At 44.6% G+C, this 20577-nt stretch overlaps 1 protein-coding gene across 2 annotated transcripts; it reads right to left on the bottom strand.

Moving 5' to 3' along the window:
• Positions 1-3164: 3164 nt before the first annotated feature.
• gpr107 (G protein-coupled receptor 107) lies at positions 3165-20398 on the bottom strand. 2 transcript variants are annotated; one of them, XM_072714702.1, is made up of 18 exons: positions 20246-20398; positions 19340-19459; positions 18996-19046; positions 18776-18864; positions 16866-17014; positions 16549-16586; positions 15842-15901; positions 15647-15757; positions 14731-14864; positions 13738-13813; positions 13294-13367; positions 12897-13014; positions 12615-12745; positions 12010-12053; positions 8826-8875; positions 8324-8407; positions 7761-7885; positions 3165-4968 (listed from the first exon to the last, which is right to left on the bottom strand). In XM_072714702.1, exons 1-18 carry the CDS (start codon positions 20336-20338, stop codon positions 4881-4883), a joined length of 1635 nt encoding a protein of 544 aa, XP_072570803.1. In that variant the 5' UTR covers positions 20339-20398; the 3' UTR covers positions 3165-4880. The 2 variants fall into 2 exon arrangements, with proteins under 2 accessions (XP_072570803.1, XP_072570804.1); XM_072714703.1 differs by having other exon boundaries at positions 8826-8872.
• Positions 20399-20577: the final 179 nt, after the last annotated feature.

The raw sequence follows: 20577 nt of genomic DNA, 5'->3' as shown, positions 1-20577 counted from the left end.
TGTGTATTAAAACGCATAATATATTTAATATACCAAGTAAATGAAATCTATTGTGTCACATTCAATTCTGGAACATTCAGCATGCTGCCTTGCGACATATGTTAACGTCAGACAGTAATGTCTGGGAACGGGAGTACCTCTGAGCCCCATCCTCCTTAACCCCCCCCCCCCCCTTCCCAAAGTAATCATATTCTGGCTGGGGTTTCACATAGAAGGAAATCAGACCCCCATACCTGAGTGAACAGTGAGCTCATTCTGGCCTCTTTCATCAGTGGTTGCTGCACAGTCCCACTGTCTCAGTATCTCCCAAGTTTCCCAAAAGAAAATAGCAGAAAATACAAACAACACTGTCCTTCAAAAGGGCCGCACTCACAAAAATCTGTTGAGATCCACTTCCTCTGTCCCTCACTGTTCTAACCGCACTGGTCTCGTTTTAATGAGGTTACCTCATTTTTATTTGATCTACTAGAGCCGACTATCGATTTTGAGACTTTCCCTCCGCTCACATGTACGTCAGTTCAATATTGTATTTTCATGACTTCATTAAGGAAAATCTGCTAGATGGTAGAAAGAGCAAAAAATATATCAGTTCAAGCTTTAATTAACAGCAAGTGGGCTATAAAAAAAATCTTCTGAAAGTGATGTGGGTAATTGCATATTCATGGATCTATAAATAAAAAGAAAATATGAACTCTGGTTTAAATATGTACACAGTACATCTCAGGCAGTTTATTAGAGTCGCTGTGGAGAAACAGTCTCAAGAGCTTGGATTGTTGACTCAAATTTGGAGGAACTTCCTTATTTGAGACACGGCAATGCAAGCATTTGTCGAAAATAGTCCAAATCCACACGAGCATGCAGGCAGCATCTGGCATCTCAGCTGGAGGCGTCCAGTGAAGCTTGGACAGCAGAGATGAGAACTTTAAGCTCGCACCGGAGTCCACAGCTTGGGCTGCTGTTTGCTTTTAAGCGACAGCACTCGTGATGCTGATATCAGAGGACCAGCGCTACAACTGATGGTGATGAGCAGAGCAGGGTGATGTGAACAATATATCAACTTATCGACTTCTAAAGCAGTGCTTCTCAGTCTTTTTCATCCAAGAAACCCCCAGTGTCCAGAACATGTTTGCCCGCCCTACACAGGCTGTGACATCATTACTCTTGTATGCATTCTGCAAAGATGACAACAATTGCCTCTGTTTATTAACATAAACATTTTAATTTGGTCACACTGCCAAACAATGTAATTTCTCTTGACTCAGGCAATCTGGTTGCTTTCCACTATGTCCACCAACACCGTTTGTTTCTCATTTTATAATATTATTCTCAAAACAGAAGGAGAATGTTTATGAACAAAAAATGAAATGTAATCTTTGGCAAATGGCTCTAAAATCCAGGTATATATCGCTGCAGCTGGGAGCCGAGTGTCGAGTAGGAGGGGTTTATCACAAGGGTTAGGGTATCAAATGATAACAGGCCCCTCGTTTGAGACCCCTCCCACATTGCTGCAGATGTATACCTCACTGAATGGTTTGATTTTAGCTGAGAATTCTGGGATTCTGTGTAACCTCACGACAGCTTACAACCAGGAAAGAATACTATTGGTTTTTAATAAAAATGTTTAATAAGGTCTTAATTATAACACACAATTAGAGTATATGGCTATAAACGGTATTGCATTATGTTGTATCTTGTTTAAAAAAAAAAAAAATGATACACCATAAACAGTCTATACCACTCAGTACTAGGTTGAGCCATGTCGCATTTTTTTCTACGCATTTCAAATAAATTGTGCAAACAGGGTGGCCAACTTTGGTCAGCTGGTTGGAGTGAGATTTTCAATTAGAGACAAGTCTGCACACGCATTTACATGTATGTGACAGTTTACCTTGTAAATAGTCTGTAGGGTTCGCAAACTACCCCAAAGCTTTTGATGTTGCTAATTTTAGGTATATAATGAAAATAATATACATTTGCCGTAGACTTCATGCGTGAGTCTGAAAGCCTCAGTGTCATGCCAGATGCATGACAGGTGGCCAGCCCTGCAGCCGTATCTTTAAAAAGGAGGTATTGTAGATAAACAGGGTGAAAAAGACGTCAGTGGTGTGGCGGCATTTTGGCAATTAAAAATGCGACATGCAGCACACTGGTGCAGTGTACTGTAAACTGCCAAAAACGTGTGCCAACTAAAACTGGAAACACTGCGCTACCATCCAGTGGGAAACAGAATGCACATGGGTACAGTCATTAAAGTTTGCAGTCCATTCAATTTGTGATAATTTTTCATGTTCTGAATCAGCTTACAGGGAATCCTAAAGGAATTTTAAGCAAAAATGGAGCCTTAAAGAAATAATTACTTAAATTACTATATATCGCAATAATTATCAAGATTGACTGATATAAAACAAATTATTTTGCCATATGGCCCAGCCCTAATTTATACCAATGGATACCTTTACTTAAGCAATTCCAGTTATGTCTCAAGGTTTGTGACTTGATAACAAACCATCAACAATCCAACACACACCAACAGCGACCACAATTCCCGCGCAATTAGCTCAGGAACCACGCAGGAAGAATACTAATGGGATACATTAGCTGATGGCCACTAAATGCTCCAAGCAGAGGGCTGGATTGTGTTCTCCAGAGCATCTTAAAGGCCAGCGATGGGGAGGAGGACAGGGAGAGAGCTCCAGGCACATAAACTGCTGATGCCATCTCTTTCTACCTGGTGAGACGGACTGGAGGACGACCGCCCAGCGCAGAAGAACACGTCCACTTGAACCAAGCGCTAAATAATACTGGTATCAATAGAGAGTGAGTATCTTCTCCTAACTGGGTCAAGGAACATGAAAGGTACGTAACCAAGAACAAACCATAGCATTCCTTACACTGGTCCATCCTCACAAACCTCCCAAGAGACACTCGCCATCCTGGTTTCCTTTCCACCACCATGTGGGAACCAGCAGAACTTCTTTGACTGGACCTGGAGCTCACAACACAAACCACAAGCTCTTCAAGTATTTATAATAGTATTCATTTAAAGGGAAGAGTGTATTAACTACTGTGTTGTATCCTAATATTACACATACATATATATTTTATTTTTCCACACTGAAAACCTTTGCAAAATTTCGGCCTAATGATGAATCCGAGTTTGAGGGTTTACATAAGAACATTTTAATAACAGGAAAACATAGGGGAGGGAATATTCAAGTCTAGGGGAGTTTTACCTACTCTGGAGTCGGAGACAAAAGCAATGAATCGATTATACCCTGACAAGGAAAAAGTACTGCTCCATACTTCAGAGACATACGGCATCCTCTGCTTTGGATCTGTGAGGAGAGGGATTCATACTGCAAGACATCGAGCCCAAACATAAGAGCTTTGCAAGAACTTAAAAACAGCAATAAATATGGACTTTCATGGACTTCCTTCCTCAGTCTCCCCACCGCACTTGAAGACCAAGGAAGACCAGCAGCCAATTAGATCACAAGATGACCTTTGTCTGGATAACATAGACCATCAGGTTTTGCACAGACTATCAGCTGCAAGTTTTCACTCAAATTGTTATCCTTTGAAAATTAGCAATTTCACATTAAATTGCAAAATGGAAACATTTGCATTAGTAGTCTCACACTTTTGGAATCCATCTTGAGTGTAATTTATATCTTTATAGGATATCTGTTCTGTTTCACTTTATTAATTTCTTAAATATAATTAGAATATACATGATATACATTCCATAAAATTCCCCACTTTTAATATCATTTGACAGATGATTAGACTGTCATTTATTATGGGTGCAAAATAAAGTGAATGATTTAAGAACATAAAGATCTGAAGTTTGCCCAGTTTGTTACAACAGACAGACAGAACACGCTTATTATTTACAAATATGAAACAGAAAAGAATCCAAATCCAAAATGAAAAATAACAACAACCAAGAAGCGGAAAGAACACCCTTGTACATCTCAAACTGCACACCCAGGATTGCCGCAGGGGAAGTAAGCATCGTTCCCCATGACAGATCTGTCTGGTAGGAACTTGTACCTTGGACAGAATCCTGATGGCAAGAAAACCATAACCCGAGTCTCCATTTTCACAGCAAGACAAAATCCACCTGTGTGGATTTGTATGTTACTTCCCAAATGGTTTCAAACATGCTACTCATGTTTACGTTACAAAATAGCTAAATTGATGCACCCTCCTTCAGTCCCGACAGGGAAGCATACAGAAGCAGGACAGTGTTACACCCTGAAAGCGGCATCGCAGGTGGCAAGGCGGCTGCAGGTAAGGGTATCACTAAGTATCTCAACATTTTCAATAAATATTTATGGGGGGTGTAAATAGGTGAACATCTGTTATGGCCCAATCCACTGACTTTGTACCCTGACTGCCATGTGGGAGTACCCAACAGCCAGAAGTAACCCACAACGTGAGAAGAGCCCTTGTTTGTGCATCTTATAAATCACATTAATAATATTCTCTATCATATTAAACACAATAAATAATAATAAAAAAAAAAAAAAAAACAAGACCGCCACCACAAAAATCAAAATAAATACTAACAATTCAATGAGTTTTCCTTGACGGCCCGTACAATGAGGGAGAGGAAGAAGTGTTGGTACATCAGAGCACCAAAATGTGGGCGTACTTGTGCAAGAGCGTGTGTGAGTGGCTCTGTTGATGTGGCTGTTCGACAGCAGTTGTCCTTCACAATAAAAAAAAAAAAATATCCAAGCCAAGTATAGACAAGTCCCAAAGGATCCTGAAGCCTTGGGGCCAGTTCAGAACTGCAGCCACAAGGTCCAGATAAAGAGGGGGGGGGGGGTGTTTACGTCTGCCAACCGCCACCCACATTGTGAAGATCTTCTCAATCAAGCCATGCTCTCTTTCTCCTCTGAAGGCCCATTGAAGACCTTCTTCACCTTCTTCACACCCTCCGTCATACCCGTCGTGGTGACCCTGGAGCGGATGAGGGACAGGAACGTCAGTGTGAACGGGATCTGACCTCACTGAGACCAGACACTCGTACCCAACCCAAGAAAACCTCTACAACAAAGCAGTGAATCAATGTATTATTCATCTGCATTTTCACTAATCAAGGTCCGTGCTGACAGAGATGCCTGCTGAAGTCATACCTCCGCAGATGGCTGGAAAAGCAGAAGCAGGAAGAAGCGGTTAATCAGTGGAGAAGGTGCCAGCGAAGGAGCGACCTGGCATCGCTTCTTCACGTTAGGCTGCCAGAAACCGGACTCACATCTGCTGCTCGCAGCGCGGCACACTGAGGGTTAGCAGCTGGAGAGCAGAGGTGATCTCCACCAGCCAAAAGCCTCACCTAACCCCGTCTCACACACACACACACACACACACACTCCATGTCTGCCTCTGTATCACCCAGACCCAACAACCAAGGATAGACCCAAAGAGTCGAGATTCACACATCCATATCCATCAGCTAACTTCATTCCTAATAATTGACTGCTTTTGTGTCGATCTAAGACTGCGACGTCACACCCCAAAACAGAGGAAGATGCACCACAGGGGAGGTGTACGGCCCTGCAGGTTAGGAAACGGCGCCTGTGATCGGAAGGTCGCCAGTTTGAATCCCAGGCTCGGCAAAGTGCTCTCACTGTGGTGGCCCTGGGCAAGGCCTCTAAGCCCCAACTGCCCCAGGGACTGTCTGATCCTGCTTTCAAGTGTATGTATCTCCACACACCGAGCAGCTTTGGATGAGCCTGCAGTGAGGTGACTGGTCATCATCCTCCTCCTCCGACACATGCCCAAAGCAGGAAGCTCCAGCACCAAGCTGGGTCGCTGCTCAGCCCAGTGGGGAACCGCAGGGGCAGGTCGGCCCGCAGAGCAGCTCTCAGCTGCAGTCCGGCAGCTCAAGGTCGCCGCTCCTCCCCAGGATGGGAAAAAAATATCACAGCATGCCCCCTCCCCCACCGAAGGCTGCTGTCATGGAGCAGGTGTTAAAAGCACTGTCCAGGTCCCCCGCACGGGCTGAAATGTGGGTCGGGGCACCATATGGCACATGTATAGAGCAGGGGGGGGGCTCATTTCACATCATTTAATTATATATATATATATATATATATATATATATATATATATATATATATATATATATATATATATATATATATATAAAAATATATATATATAAAAATATATATATATATATATATATAAAAATATATATATATATATATATATATAAAAATATATATATATAAAAACGAAAAGAGATACAAGTTCTTGAGAATCTAAAGAGGTCAGTACACAGTCCACTGAAGGAAACACAGGGGCTTTTTAATAAGTAAAATGTTATTCCCACAAGAATGAAGAGCGAGGGGGGGGGGGATTGTCTATAATTTATTGCATGATTCTCAGTCCATGCACCAGCCTGCTTTTATTCCTCAGTGTCTAACTCTGAGTCTATCATTTTCAGATGGCGTGAATAGAGTCAATGAGGAGTTGAAATTTAAAGATGTTGACTTATCATAAGCCTGCCCATCCATCCATCCATCCATCCATCCATCCATCCGACAATTCACCTAAATGTGTTTTTGAACTGTCAGAGGAAACACGAGAGGAAACTCCCAAGCCTCCCTCACCATTAGACACCAGAAACGATGAGTACTGCTGCACTGGAGTGAAGCAACGCCTGGCCTCACAGGCCTGACCTGGGTGTATCAGCACAAGCAATATAGCTGCTGAAGCTACTATCGCTGGTCACTGGAGTGGATCAGAACACACACCATGGAGGCCAGAGCAGGCTGCACAGGTCTGCCTCAAAACAGGCGGGTACGAGACTTCTGACCAGTTACACAAGTGAATGCTAACTCCACTAACATTTGATTCTAACATAACACAGCGATTCTCACAGACATGCTAGCAGAAATTTGCACATAGTAATCATGACAGGTCACTGTCGCTTTCCAAGCCAAGCGACGCCTTTACCAAGCCGACCCTTCCACAGGGGGAAATCGAAGGGAGCTGGAACTGCACTGTAACTTGTGTGTCTTCGCGGCACAGGTCAGATACAGGTCAGATACAGGTCAGGTACAGGTCAGGTACAGGTCAGGTACAGGTCAGGTACACCAATGGAAAAGCACCAGCAGATATTCACTTTGCACACAGATACCACAACCAAATATTTGGGAGGTATGTGTGGCTCAGAGGGTTAGAACGCTGTGCTTGTTATCAGAAGGTTTCCAGTTCAAATCCTGTGGTCAGCAGACTAATTTCACCACTGGGCCTGTGGTCTCACAACCCCCAGTTGTTTCCAGGTCTGGCTGACCTTGCTTTCTTAATTATGAACTGCTTTGGGTAGAAGCTTCTGCTAAAAGGAAATGTAAATAAGGGAGAACAATCTCGAGAACAGGTCAGAGTTTAACGTCAGAGGAAGCAATTCCAGCATTACAAACGTAACCAAACACAAAACATTACATATCGGGTCATAACTCATGAAAAAGCAGCAGATTCACTGGATAATGGACTTCCACCCGGTGGAAAAATAAGAGAAATGCGTGGTAAGAGGAGAGAGGAAAAGGACAATCAGAGCTCCAGGTTGAAGTTATTTATGGAATCATTCAGCCTGGAGATGAAACGGGCCAAGACTGCAGGGGTGTGGAACAGTCTGCAAGGTAGGCAGGAGGGATGGCACCATACAGGAGGACGCAAGCAGGGAGACAGATGAGCGACAAAGGAAAGGGTGGGAAGATGGGGGGGAATGGAACTCTAAAGCTTACACATCCTCCATCTTCATGTCCTCATCCTCCTCCATTGAGAGGAGCAGGTAGGGGTTGTGGGACGCAGGCCGGAATTTGTGCCCCGTGAAGAAGAAGAAAACCAGCGTGGCCAATTCATCCAGGAGCTGGGAACAAGAGGGCAGAAAGAGAAGTTTGGGAGACATGGGGCAGGGTCAGGTGAGGGCTGCAAGGATCCTGATTGGCCGCTACACAGCGAGAGTGAGCATAGGCTTCATGGCATGGACTCAGCATTACCGTTCAGAGGAGTGGAAATCACATCTGCCATTTGTTATTAAAAACAAACTATTTTTAAAATGGCCTGATTTTTCACACATGCAGAAAGCAGAAAGAACTAGTCAGAAGCCATTACCTGATAGTTATCAAACTCGCATGATGAAAGTCATATACAAAACCACGTTATGCTTGTTCACACGTGACAACAGCAATGGGAGCACAACCAGATTTTCTCTAAGACATTACAGAACAGTGACGGTCCCACCCCCCAGTCCCAGTCCCAGTCCCACTGCCCCTGCAGGCGAGCTCTGTCCCCAGGCTGCACTCACCTGGTACAGCCACTTCCACTGAAAGGGAACGATGAACTTGATGAGGATAGCGATTATGCGGGTGAAGTAGATGTAGCACACGATCTGAAGGAGGGAGACGACATTCTGATGAATCAGCAGCAAGGTAAATCGTGCCCTGGTTAGGACTGAGACAAAACCACGGCCTGCGTTCCACAAGCGAGAAACTTCAGATTTTTATGAGATTCTCACTCATGTCATTCAGCTAGAGACGCTGGAGCGACAGATAGCGGCTTCACTCCGAGTGTGCTACGCTAACACGCTAATGCAGAAAAACACTCAGTCAAAGGGTTAAAAATGGCTTTTCCCAGAGCTATTTTAAGATTTAATGACAGCTACAGCTGTAGCCAAATATGAGCTTGTCGCTGTTAGGGGCCATACAATTACCAGCATGGCTCCGGAGCACCGTGCTGGGTGTGGGCGTCAGAGGCAGCTGCGTAACGGAAGGCGGGGGGGGGGGGGGCTGGGGGGGGAAATCACTTACCATCACGTAATAATGCCTGAACAACTTCAGCTGGTTCAGATTGACAGCTGCTGGTAAAGAAAAATAAAGCAATGATGACGATTTAGTCAGAGGCTTGTCATACCCATTTCCACCCATAGGGGGCAAACATTGCCATTGTGTATGAATGCAAAAAGATGCTGGCGTGACCCAGCCTTGTTAATGGCTTGATTCATTTTCAGTTCTGATGGAAATTCTGTTTAGTTTTGGTTAGCTTTCAGAGTGACCTTATTAGTTTTTATTTTAAAACGACACACTTCTATATAGTTGTTATATAATCATATATATCACATTACTTGTTTATCGAAGGCACCGACTGGACTGCTGCTAAAATTTCATTGTACCCCATAAAATGACAATAAAGGATTTGGATCTGAATCTGAATTTTAGTTGCAGAGCTGTGGTTCTGATCTTTAGTGAAACCTACATGAATACAGTGCACATTATGCACCAATATCATCAAAAGGACCAGGAATTATTAAATGGTCATTTAAATGGATTGCAGTTCCTCTAATGAGTAATGTAACATTTGACTTTCTTGTTTGAATTTCGGAAGTAGTATTTATAGTTCTCGTTTTAAGTTCTTCATATCTCAATTTATTTCAGTTTACAATAATATTTTCTTTCAGTTTTTAGTAACAATAACAACCTTGGTGTAACTCGGTGCATGTGACCATGGTAACACACCACATGGTGTCACAGTGCACTGGGCCCCCATCTTAACCTATAAAAGTGCTAATCACCAACGAGCACTTCGGACCAATGAACCATTACGTGCGAAGTACAAACAGCAGATTAACAACTGCACCAGGAAGCCACATTTGCAGGCTCCTAAGTGCCCCGTGTTTGGATGATAACCAGGATAACGACGGGCTTTCATGCTTTGGAGAGGGACGGGCCGGCGGCTTTCATGAGGCAGGACGCGAAATGGAACAGGGAAGCGAAAACGTCAGGGCATGCAGCCGCCCGAGGGGGAAAACACCACGAGATCATTGGACGGACACGAGGGAGCGAAAACAGCATGACTCAGCAGACAGAATGACAGCCGCTTAATTTAATTAAGCCATATTAAACAGAAGTGAATTGATTAAATGAGTTTCAGGATCTGTTATTTTAAGGAAAGTAAATGTACACTATAGCACTGGCCCAACTGACTCATACATCCATAAATACAGGCAGTGTCCAGGTTACAAACGAAATCCGCTCCCTCAGTCTGTTTTTAAGTGAAATTTTAATATTATTCAGAAAAATAACAATACAGTACATAATAATCATTATGCAGTAATAGTAAGAGTGACCACATACGGTATTTTACTGTACTTCGAGCTGATACATCGCTGAAGCCACGCAATGTTTTCACACGAGTCGCAAAGCAGTGCGTGCGTTCATTATAACGAAGTGCGCGGCTTCGTAATACGAACCATTGTATGAAAAATTTGTGTTAAATACAATAGACTTTATGGTGGCTCGTTCCTAAGGGCGAGTTGTCTGTAAGTCAGACAACCGGGGATTGCATGTATTCCAACCAATAATCCAGCACAGGCTCCGTCTCCTACAGCCTCTCAGGAAGCTCAGGGCACAAGCCAGAGGACACTTGGAGTGCCAGTCCAGCACAGACCAGCACAGGCCAGCACAGGCCACATACCTACACACAAAGGGTAACTGAGATACCAATTCACCTTCTTTTTTGGACTGCAAGACAACACCGGAGTATCCAAACGAAAGGCAGAGAAACATGATCTGATCACCTGACCCCAGACGGGTGAAGCTGTAGCATTGTCGACCATACCACTGATGATTCATTCATTAAAATATAAATTCAATCACTAAATACAGAAGCCAGAACACGGGCCTCATGATCAGTGCTGTGTGATTCTGCCCATTTCCTGCAGGAAGGTGTTTTCAGCACCCAAATAGCTAGAATGAGGGTAATAACCTGGCTGTTTTGGACAGAACGGAAAATAATGAAAACACACCACTCAGGGAAAGGGAATTTCTGCAATGACATGTCCTAAAATGCCCCCGAGAATACCCTCCAAGCCACCGGGGGGCACTGCAGCACGGGCAGACTGCAGAAAGGGGTAGGATGCTAGTGTTTGCGGGGATTTACAGCTCTTACTAAACTGCAAGCAAACAGGACCCAGGAAGCTGTAATGGCTAATGCCAGAAAAAGTGAGCGTAGGGAACGCCTGAATCAGGCTGAACAGACAGGCATGAGGTGTCACTAAGAGGAAGAGGAGGACAAAAGGAAGATGAACAAAGAAGGGACAAGAGCAGGGCGCCCCCCCCCGGCCTGAAACCGACACCACCTGCTGCACTTCTCTAACTTTAATCTGCCGATCCTCATAATCCTGGCAATGTGTTCAAAGCACCTGGAGACACTAATTATGTAATAATGCAGCCTTGACCTATGACCCTGTAGCACCTCCATCACTGAGCAATCTTTTGAGTATTTCCCATGACATCTGGGATATTACCTCCATCTTCATGCAGCAATTTAAATTCAAATTCTGCTGTCAGGCCAGTTTACCTGGCACTGCCAGTGCAAGCAGGATGTGCCCGTTCCCCCCCCCCCCCAAAACTGGGGGCACCTCTCACACAAAAGCGATATTTTTATCTCTGGTCTGGCAGTGGGCGGGGAGGTTTCTCCAAGAACATTATTAATCATTCTGGATCTGCAATGTTCCTATATACCAGTGTTCCCCAATCCGATCCTTGATCCAAACGTGGTCTGTCTGGCAGGGAGCTGGGAGGGAGCAAAAATGTGGACCGTCTGTGGGTCCCCAAGGACCGGGTTGGGGAACACTGCTGTATACACTTCTAGACTGTTAGCTAAACCTTGCCTCTTGTGCTGTGTTTGCCTGGTCTCCCTGTGTAACATGCATTTCCTCCTACAGTCCAAACACACACAGTTTGCCGATTGGTTCTCCAAAGTTCTCCCTAGTCTGTGTACTACGATGAACTGGCATCCCACAAGAGCCGGCTCTAGCTTTTCAGGGGCTCTAGGCAAAGGCCTGCCTAGGTAGAGAAATTGATGGTCATTCTGGGGCTTTGGCACCTGCCTGTACCTACAGCCAGACCCTCCTGAAACAATCCCATCAAATCCAGGGTTATAGACTGCGGAACGCCAAGTGCAGCTTTGTGCTCTTTAATGATAACAACATACCTTTTCCATCTGTGGCAGAGGCTTCCTGTAAGTGTCTGATAGACCTGTGAATGTCACAATGAGGAGAGGTCAAAGATCAGCACTGTACACAACTGGGCTGTCATATTAACACATTAGATTACAAAATGCATTGAGATCTTAATGAAACAATTCTAACACTAGTGGGGATATTATAATGAAAGCATATGTTTAAATCAGGGGTCTCCAACTCCGGTCCTGGAGAGCTACCGTCCAGTTGGTTTTCTATCATACCTGTCTTCTGATGAGCCACACCTGTTCTCAGGTAAATACCAGGAGCAGGTGTAGTTCATCAGAAGCCAAGTGGAACAGAAAACCTACTGGATAGTAGCTCTCCAGGACCGGAGTTGGAGACCCCTGATTTAAATACTTTTAAACAAATACTTAAAAACAAAATCAGATAAAAAATTCCCACCAAACTGATTTTTTTTTTTATTCAATAAGAAATCTCATTTTTCCACGCATTAAATACACAGACTTCTTCAGTTTTATTTACTTAAAAAAAGCTTCAGCTAAAGAAACGTCTGTAAATTATTTTTAATAAAAACACACAGGATCTGAGACGGAGTGAGTGAGTGAAGCCATACCAGACGACAGGAAACAGAATTGCACCACAGCACAGGAGGTCTACCAGGAAGAGGATCTCCTTCCAGAGGCCGTACTCAGTGGTGCCCTCCTCCGTCGACTCAATGATGATGTATGCCACGTTAGCCAGGACCTGGAGCATGGGGGGAGGGGGGGGAAGAGAGGACACATGAGTAAGGACTCAGATTTCAGTGTTTACCTCTTGTAAGAGGGTGGAGTTTCAGTGCCAGAATGACTGGAAAAATATTTGCATTGCAGCAAAAGGCTGTGGGGCTCCCAAACACCTGCAGAGGGATGACGATCATGAAGATCTTCTTGTCTTTATCTGACAGGATGTGTTTGACGAAGGCCCAGCCGGTTCCAATCAATGCGATGGTGATGAACAAGAGCGCCCCCTTCAGTCTAAGAAGGGAAAGACACAAACTGTCTTTTACAGCTTTAACACTGAACTCATTGTCTAGTTTTAAAACCAGACAGATTTGAAATGATTACAGGGAAGCAGTGGGTTTGTGACTTAGAGGCTTTCTGAGTCTTTTCTCAGTTAGTGATTAATTTACAGCTGAACCATTCAGAGAGGCATCCAGACAGTAACGGCCCTCTGCTGTACGCAGAGGTGGAAGCCCACTTAGGACAGCACACTGACCTCTGGTGCCGTGTGACACAGTTCAAAACATGACTTACAGGTGTGTGATGTAATACACCACTGCCCATACTTCAATGGGGAACCCCTGGTTAGAGATGTAGTAGTAATCAATCTGAAAGGAAGCATGGTCAATCAATCAATCAATCAATCAAATGAATCAATCACATTTTATTTAGTGCTCTGCAACATTTTTACAAGCCATTTTGTCTACTGTGTGATTTAAAAGGATTTGTCCCAAGAGCAAAGTTCAAGTGCAACCTTAAGCGCTATAAAGAAAGGTTTATAAAGATGTGCTGGGAGGCGATATTGTTTTAGTTAGTGTGAGTATAACCAGAAATCCAGAAAAGGCAGAATCTGGCACTTTGAAAACTCTCTCAGACTGCCTGCGTAACACAGCACATCCACCATGCCCAGTGACGTGGGGGGGGGGGGGGGGGGGGGGGGGACGGGCTGAGGTCGTGCCAATCTGCATGGACACTTACAGCGTGGAAGACCAGGGACAGGGACTTGGTGAAGGGAAGAGCCGCCATCAGCCAGTGGATCTTATAGACATCGGCCCTGAGGGAAAATAAGAACAGGTTAGGAGGGAGGGAGAGAGACAGATAAAGACCAGCAGAGAGAAAGATAAGCCAGGGATTTGATAAGGATTTGGATTCTTCCTTCCCTAAAACCTTAAATGAGGCTGTAAATCCCCTATTGGGCGACGCGAGGAGTGCATGAACACTCTCGCCAAGTTACAACACGCGGATGAGATGTACGCTCGGTGTGCCGGGTGAAGCTGCTTCAATGATGGAGATATTGAGTGTAAAACACAGACCAGACCTGATTCCAGGACACCGGATGTCCCTCAAGGGGAAGCGCTATGTCATACTCTCAAGAAAAAATACATCTTCCAACTGTCCTCTCTGCCCTGATTGCATACCTATTTATACCCATTTATAACTAGGCCAGCATGGGAAACAGCATATTTGTTCTGAACTCTTAAAACGGATGGATCATTATTATATTTTTAGTCCTCTTACAGCTAGCTTGCTAGCTTGATGCCGAAAAATACTTCATCTATGCTCCTTAAGTACTTTTGTGACCATGCACTGGTATAGCTATTCTGATTTTATGTACGTCACCAGTGTACAGAATATTGAAAGACTGATGTTCAGTACAAGTCAGCCACCAAAATTTAACCTTTATTATATAATCAAAGCCTGCTCTCAAAACCAGTTCCAATTATAAATCAAAGTTTTTGTAGTTTTTCTGCTACTGGCGAATATTGGTACTGCATCTATTAATTTTAAGATTAAACTTTATTGATCCCATAAAGCAATCAAATACTTTAATAATTGGGAATAATGTATTCTATTTAAAGGTAAGCAGAGTTCAGATAAGACACTGAGCCAGCCTTGAGGCCATCCCATAATACTTTGAGCTCCATGTAAAAGCACTGCAGTGGAACGTGGCTGCTCTTCTGTGAGACGGACCTGTGCGTGCGCAGCACGTGGACCCACAGCACACCGATGAGGAAGAAGAAAATGGACATGAAGATGTAGAGCTTGGGCAGGGGGATCTCGCCGGCGGACAGGTAGCTGTTTGGGTTCTTCTCCTCAATCTTGATCTGGATCCCAGGTGGGTTGGGGAGCCAATCAGAGCAGCAGCATTGAAGAGGAAGAGCCAAAAATGGACAGAGAGTCAGTGAGGCAGGAGCAAAAACTACCAGAAACATTGAGGTGGGACCAAAAACAGACAGTCACTGAGGCAGGAGCAAAAATGGACAGAGAGAGTGAGTGAGACAGGAGTGAGACAGGAGTGAAGACAGAGAGAGTCACTGAGAGGTAAGAAGCACACGACACACGACAGCACACGACAAACCACCTCAGGGATGAGAACCTGTGGGCAGCCATGGGGCAGGCGATACCTCAGCACCACGCTAGTCCAAATGGACCAGTGGGAGTGCCAATCCTGCCACCAGCCCCCAAGTTATTCCCTGTAAGTTGGAGGACCTCCTTATAGGGAGAGTCACTGAGGCAGTGCTAAAAATGGACAGAGACAGCCAGTGAGGCAGAAGTGAAAAAGTCAGTGAAGCAAGAGTGAAAATGAATAAGAACAGATAGTCACTGAGGCAGGAAACGGAAAGGAGTTTTTTTACATGAACAAATTCAAAGGCGTCTGTGCAGCAAAACCCATGACAGAGGAAAGTACAGGCAACCAATGGTGGGAAGGTAGGAGAGAGGAAAAATTGGGGGAATGGGATGGAGAGGAGAAAGATGAGAAGAGCAAAATGAGGGATAGGAAAGGAGGAGTGAGGAGATTAAATGGAGGGAAAGAGAAAAAGAGGGTAGGAAAAGAAAAGGAGAGAGAAGGCGGGAGGGAAAAAGGAAGGAAGGTGAAGCTCCTCACGTCGATACTGAAGTGCACTGGTCCTGCTTGCTGCTTGTCCACCATGTAGCAGTTGTGAAAGTAGAAGTTGTACAGACCTTGCTGGCTTTCATTGCTGACGTTGAAGTGAAACTGGAAATGGAGGAGCAGTCAGCCACCATGTCTCTGTGCAGGGAAACTTATAAAAATAACAATAAAAGAGAAGCCAAAGCTCACCTGAAATGAGTAGCTGCTCCCCTGTCTTTGGAGGGGGTACGACAAGTCAGTCTTAACGCCCTGTTAAGGACAACAGTCACCAATTACAGCATTTTATTACAAAAACGACACTGTGGAGTTCCACTCACCGACTGAATACAAGAACCGTAAGGGCACTGGTGGCTTTGGCCGAGCTGAAAACGCCTTACAGACCTTTCAGTCTAAAGGTAGCAGTGCTGAATCGAGATACAAATGCACATATTTAGCAGAAGGGCACCACAGTGGCTGTGAGCAGCACGGGCACCTCGCACATCCAGGGCCGGGATGTTTGACTCCCGCCTGTGTGCGTGTGGCGTATGGATGATCTCCCCTTATTGTGACTTTCCTCCAAGTCCTCGGGTTTCCTCCCATGGTCCATAGACATGCAGACAGGCTGTGTGTGTCTCTTAATTTAACCGTGGTGTCTGTCTGTGAGTGTGCAGGTGTAGGAGTCCTGAATTGAGCTGGCATCCCAGCTTCATTCCCTCTACTCCCCGGGATAGACTTCGGCCACTTGCAACCCTGACTTGGATATGCAGTGAGAAGAAGGATGGATATCTGGCAGAGATGATCATCCAAATGTATGTGTATCGCATCTGTGTGGCAATAATAGGTGCAAGAAGACAACAAGTAAAAGAAGAGGTCAGAGGTCACCAGTGTGACCCAGACGGCCTCAGGAGTAGGCCTACCTGCGTGGCGTCACGCCTCTCTCTGGCGTCACCGTCCCCTGAAAGAGAAGAGAGATACATCTCTTTTCTCACCGTCGGCACCACCTGTCACTGCCATCTGCCTGCCAGTTAGCATCACCAAAACACGGCAACTGCCAGATACAGAAGTACCAGATACACACGGGAATCCAGAAAAGTGAGAGTCACTAAACAGCCAGTCAGACCTGTAAATAGTTCCTGGTGGAACCCTGCAGTGAGACGTCCTGCAGTGCGTTAGGGATAGAAGACCTCTAAGGGGGGAGGTAGCTAATTAAGGATAACGCCACTGATAAACTTACCTTTGGCTTTGGCTGGAGCAGACAAAGGAGTGTGTTTGGCGCCAGACTCTGCTTCCTCCTTCATGCCCGCCTCTGCCAAAGGTAGCATGGGCACCTCGGACACGATGGCAGGGAACGTGCTGTCCTTTGTTGAGGTTTTCATTCTCACCCTAAGCAATGCGACAATGTGAATGGGGGGTGCACTGATATAGATAAGCGATTTACAGTACTGTGCGACGTCTAAATCATGTCGGTATAAAACTATGATTTCATGTCTAATTGTGCCAGCTTAGCCTTTTCTGGACTTCACCAAAAATCACCCCAGTATTTTCAGCAACTATCAATATACCCATGTATTTTTTGACTTGATTTTTTGAGCACTACCATTTTATAATCACAAATCAAGGAACTAAAAAGATTAGCTGTGTGTTCCTTGCTAATATAACAGTTTAGGTTCTCCAGCTAAGGATTTTATAAGAAATAATTTTAATGTGCAAAAGTCTTAGGCAGTCAAAGAAAATAATGTTGACATGATCTTCATGTTCGTATTGGTTAGATTATGTCTGTCACAGCGTGTCAGTTTAATCACATATTTCACAACCTCCCCCCAATACATCCATGTACTTTCATAGCCACTAACATACCTTGTCTGGCTAATGAACACCAAATTAAGTTACTTAATGAATTAAAATTAAGTGAGCTGGTTGTGAAATGTAATGAATACACAGAATGGCAGAGGTGCCACTAAGGAGAGGTTTGGGGACAAAAGCAGCGTTCATCTAGCCATCCAACATGTTGTTTTGTAGAAGTTGTCTCGTTAGTTTTATAGTGTTACTGTTAATTTACATATACACTTACTGTCCAGATAAAAAGGTTTAAACATTTTCTTTGACTGCCTCAGACTTTCGCACAGTATTGTATTTTTGTCTAATATTGCCGATACTGGTAGCTAATTCTGAAATGCAGCTAACCTCTGAGCTCCACAAATCTGTAATATAACTAATGTTGCTGATGTTACTTAAGTGTGTGTAGCGACAACATCATATAACGCAGACATTGCGACATGGGAGACTTTAGCGAAGTTCCATGTGGTGAATAAGCTGATGAAATCCCTCATCTTCCTCTATGGAAAATGGCTGACCCACCAATATAATCATCTCCATCATTTTAGTAGTTATGTCTTTAACTCTGTAGCTGCTACCTTTGAATACTGACTAAAATCTAAATATTGGCCAGCAATATGATCAAGTTTGACATATCAGAGTGATGCCGATGTCTTGATTTTTAACGGACATCCGACGCTAACCGATATATCGTGCAACTGTATATCACAGGTACACTGTGAAAAGGTACACGTGTTAAAGTGAATGCCTGCATGTTGTACAGTATATGTTGTTTTGAGTGCGCTTGTCCCTTACGTCTGCACATTGAGCCTTGGAGAAACGCAATTTCGTTCTGCCTGCATCCGTCTTTGTACTGTTGTATGGTGTGAATGACAATAAAGTTTCACTTCACTTCACTTCACTTCACTTCACTCAGTGGGTAGAAGTGTCCCATGCTGTCAATCATCACCAATTAAACCAATAAAACCAATAAAGGGACCAACCGCTGCCTGTGACACAGTGTACTAAATCACACCCACCATGGAAAAAAGCCTTGCTTCTGCCATCACTAGGAGAACATATATCAGGCCGAGGAATTCAATCCCCCTAAAATGAAACCTAATAGTAACTTGGGGTCCTTAAGAAACTAGCTGCCTGTGTGAGGAGAATGTCCGTGAAGGAGAAACCCAGCCAAGGTAACGTGAAGAGCCTCCAAGGTGACCAACAGCACCGATATTTATTGAGACAACCAGCCACACTATGTGAGATTTCCCTCTGCCCTGTGGGCACATCACCCCACATCACCCCACACTGCTCCACATCACTCACTTGCTGTGCTGGAAGTCGATCAGCAGCAGAGCTACAGCCGTGTCACTGTTTGGCACCCTCTTCAGGGCACAGTAATCCACTTCCTCATCCTGCAAAAGCATGCACCGTTAGCTCACACCCGAACCGTCACACCTCTGTGCTGTTGTGGGGGGGGGGGGGGGTTGCTCACATGATGACGGCCAGACACGACTAAAGGAGGAAAAGGAGGGGCTCCACTCACCAGGTATGTCGAGAAGCCGTTGCTGTTGGTTCTGTCCAAACTGAAGCCGATCTTCAAATACAAATCCATGCAGCGTGAATTAGCATTAGCATGATGCTATAAATGGCTCACTCCTGTGCCTACATCACTTTAAACAAAGAGAGCCCTGGAGAAGTCCCTACGACTTAAGACTTAAGTCAGATATCTCTTGTTTAAATTAAACATAAGTTTAAAAACTGAATGTGCATTGGGGTTATGCATCAAGACCAGACAAATTTTATTTCCAGGTCCAGAAATATTCTGGATTTCTTGTACTTGTCTATAACAGTGCAATACACAAAAATTCTGCAGGCAATTTTCTTTACCGTGGAGTCATCAATTTTGTCAATGTTCCCATGAAGAACAAGGCTGTTCATGGACACATTCATGTACCCATCCTTGTAGAAGCCAAAGGAGTTCAAATGTACCATCTGCCGGACATCATCCTGTGTGGGGGCAGGGGCACACACAAATCTCAAACAAGTCTCCATGTAACAGTCGACTGCGACCGTCTCTGAGAAGACACAAAAATCCTGTTACACTTAACTCAAATAACTCAGCATGACTGTCACTTTCCTTAATTATACACTTTTTAAATAACCCATTACTCTTACGTGTCCCGGGTACACTATGATTTCACCAGCAATCTTAAAGCATCAACAGGCTAAACCGCCAGCCCTTCCCGTCCCCCATGGTCACCTCTGACCCCCTGCAGTCCTCACATGAGAACTGCGTTGTAACTCTGAAACAAGTACCAGCGTCACATAGACAAGCAGTCAAGACACAGCGGTTTAACCACCCAACCAGCGATCGATAAAAGAAAGTACTGTCAGCATTACTCAAGGAGCTGCTACTATGTAGACAGACGCCACCGAAAACTTAACACGTACCCTAGATAATCAGCCCCGTTTTAATACGGATATATATGTACAACTATATGTACTGCCAAGGGCAATGAGCAACAAAATACACGGAACTTAGGCTAGCTGAAGGTGTAAGGGTTTCACGCAACCTAACATCCTACATTTAAATCAGCTTAATTTACTTAGCCAACCATTTGTTAGGATTACCACTGGCTATGCTCAAGCCTTCCGTAGTGCTAACTAGCCACCTAATACTACTAGCTAGATAGCTACTCCCTTGATCGCGGGGGGGGGGGAGCGTTGAACGGTTCCATACTACTACACCGCGCAGACAGCGACCAGTTTAGCCCGATCGGCGTTATTTCGTACCTTGAGAATGAGATGGTGCTGTCGACAGTGGCTCCATCCGATAAGCAAAATAAATAAAACACGCCTGAACGCACACCTCCTGTCAGCCGCCATTTTTTCATAACAACATCGCCGAGCCGACTTCTGGATATGTGACGTCGTGAGGTCAGGGGCGTGTCCTAATTAATCCAACTCCTCCCTCAACTTCCGGGTTCCGTCACCACGTGGAAGCCATTCTGCGGTCAAGACCCCCCGCCGCGCCTACGACGCCATTGTCTCTGCAATTCTAACTGGCAATTATAATTAGATTACACCGCGAGTAGTATCCTAGCTAAAGGTAATGCTAATGCTAA

The sequence above is a fragment of the Paramormyrops kingsleyae genome, chromosome 7 (genome assembly GCF_048594095.1).
Source record: "Paramormyrops kingsleyae isolate MSU_618 chromosome 7, PKINGS_0.4, whole genome shotgun sequence".
Classification (NCBI taxonomy): domain Eukaryota; kingdom Metazoa; phylum Chordata; class Actinopteri; order Osteoglossiformes; family Mormyridae; genus Paramormyrops; species Paramormyrops kingsleyae.
This window is presented reverse-complemented; position numbering and strand designations above follow the sequence as displayed.

What these genes read in the sequence shown, in the direction of transcription:
- gpr107 (XM_072714702.1), bottom strand. Translation starts at nt 20,338, where the DNA reads ATGGCGGCTGACAGGAGGTGTGCGTTCAGGCGTGTTTTATTTATTTTG. An exon ending in ATCGACTTCCAGCACAGCAA is followed by an intron (nt 17,015 to 18,775) that starts GTGAGTGATGTG and finishes CGCATTGCTTAG; the next exon opens with GGTGAGAATGAAAACCTCAA. An exon ending in CTCTGCCACAGATGGAAAAG is followed by an intron (nt 8,876 to 12,009) that starts GTATGTTGTTAT and finishes TTTCTTTACCAG; the next exon opens with CAGCTGTCAATCTGAACCAG.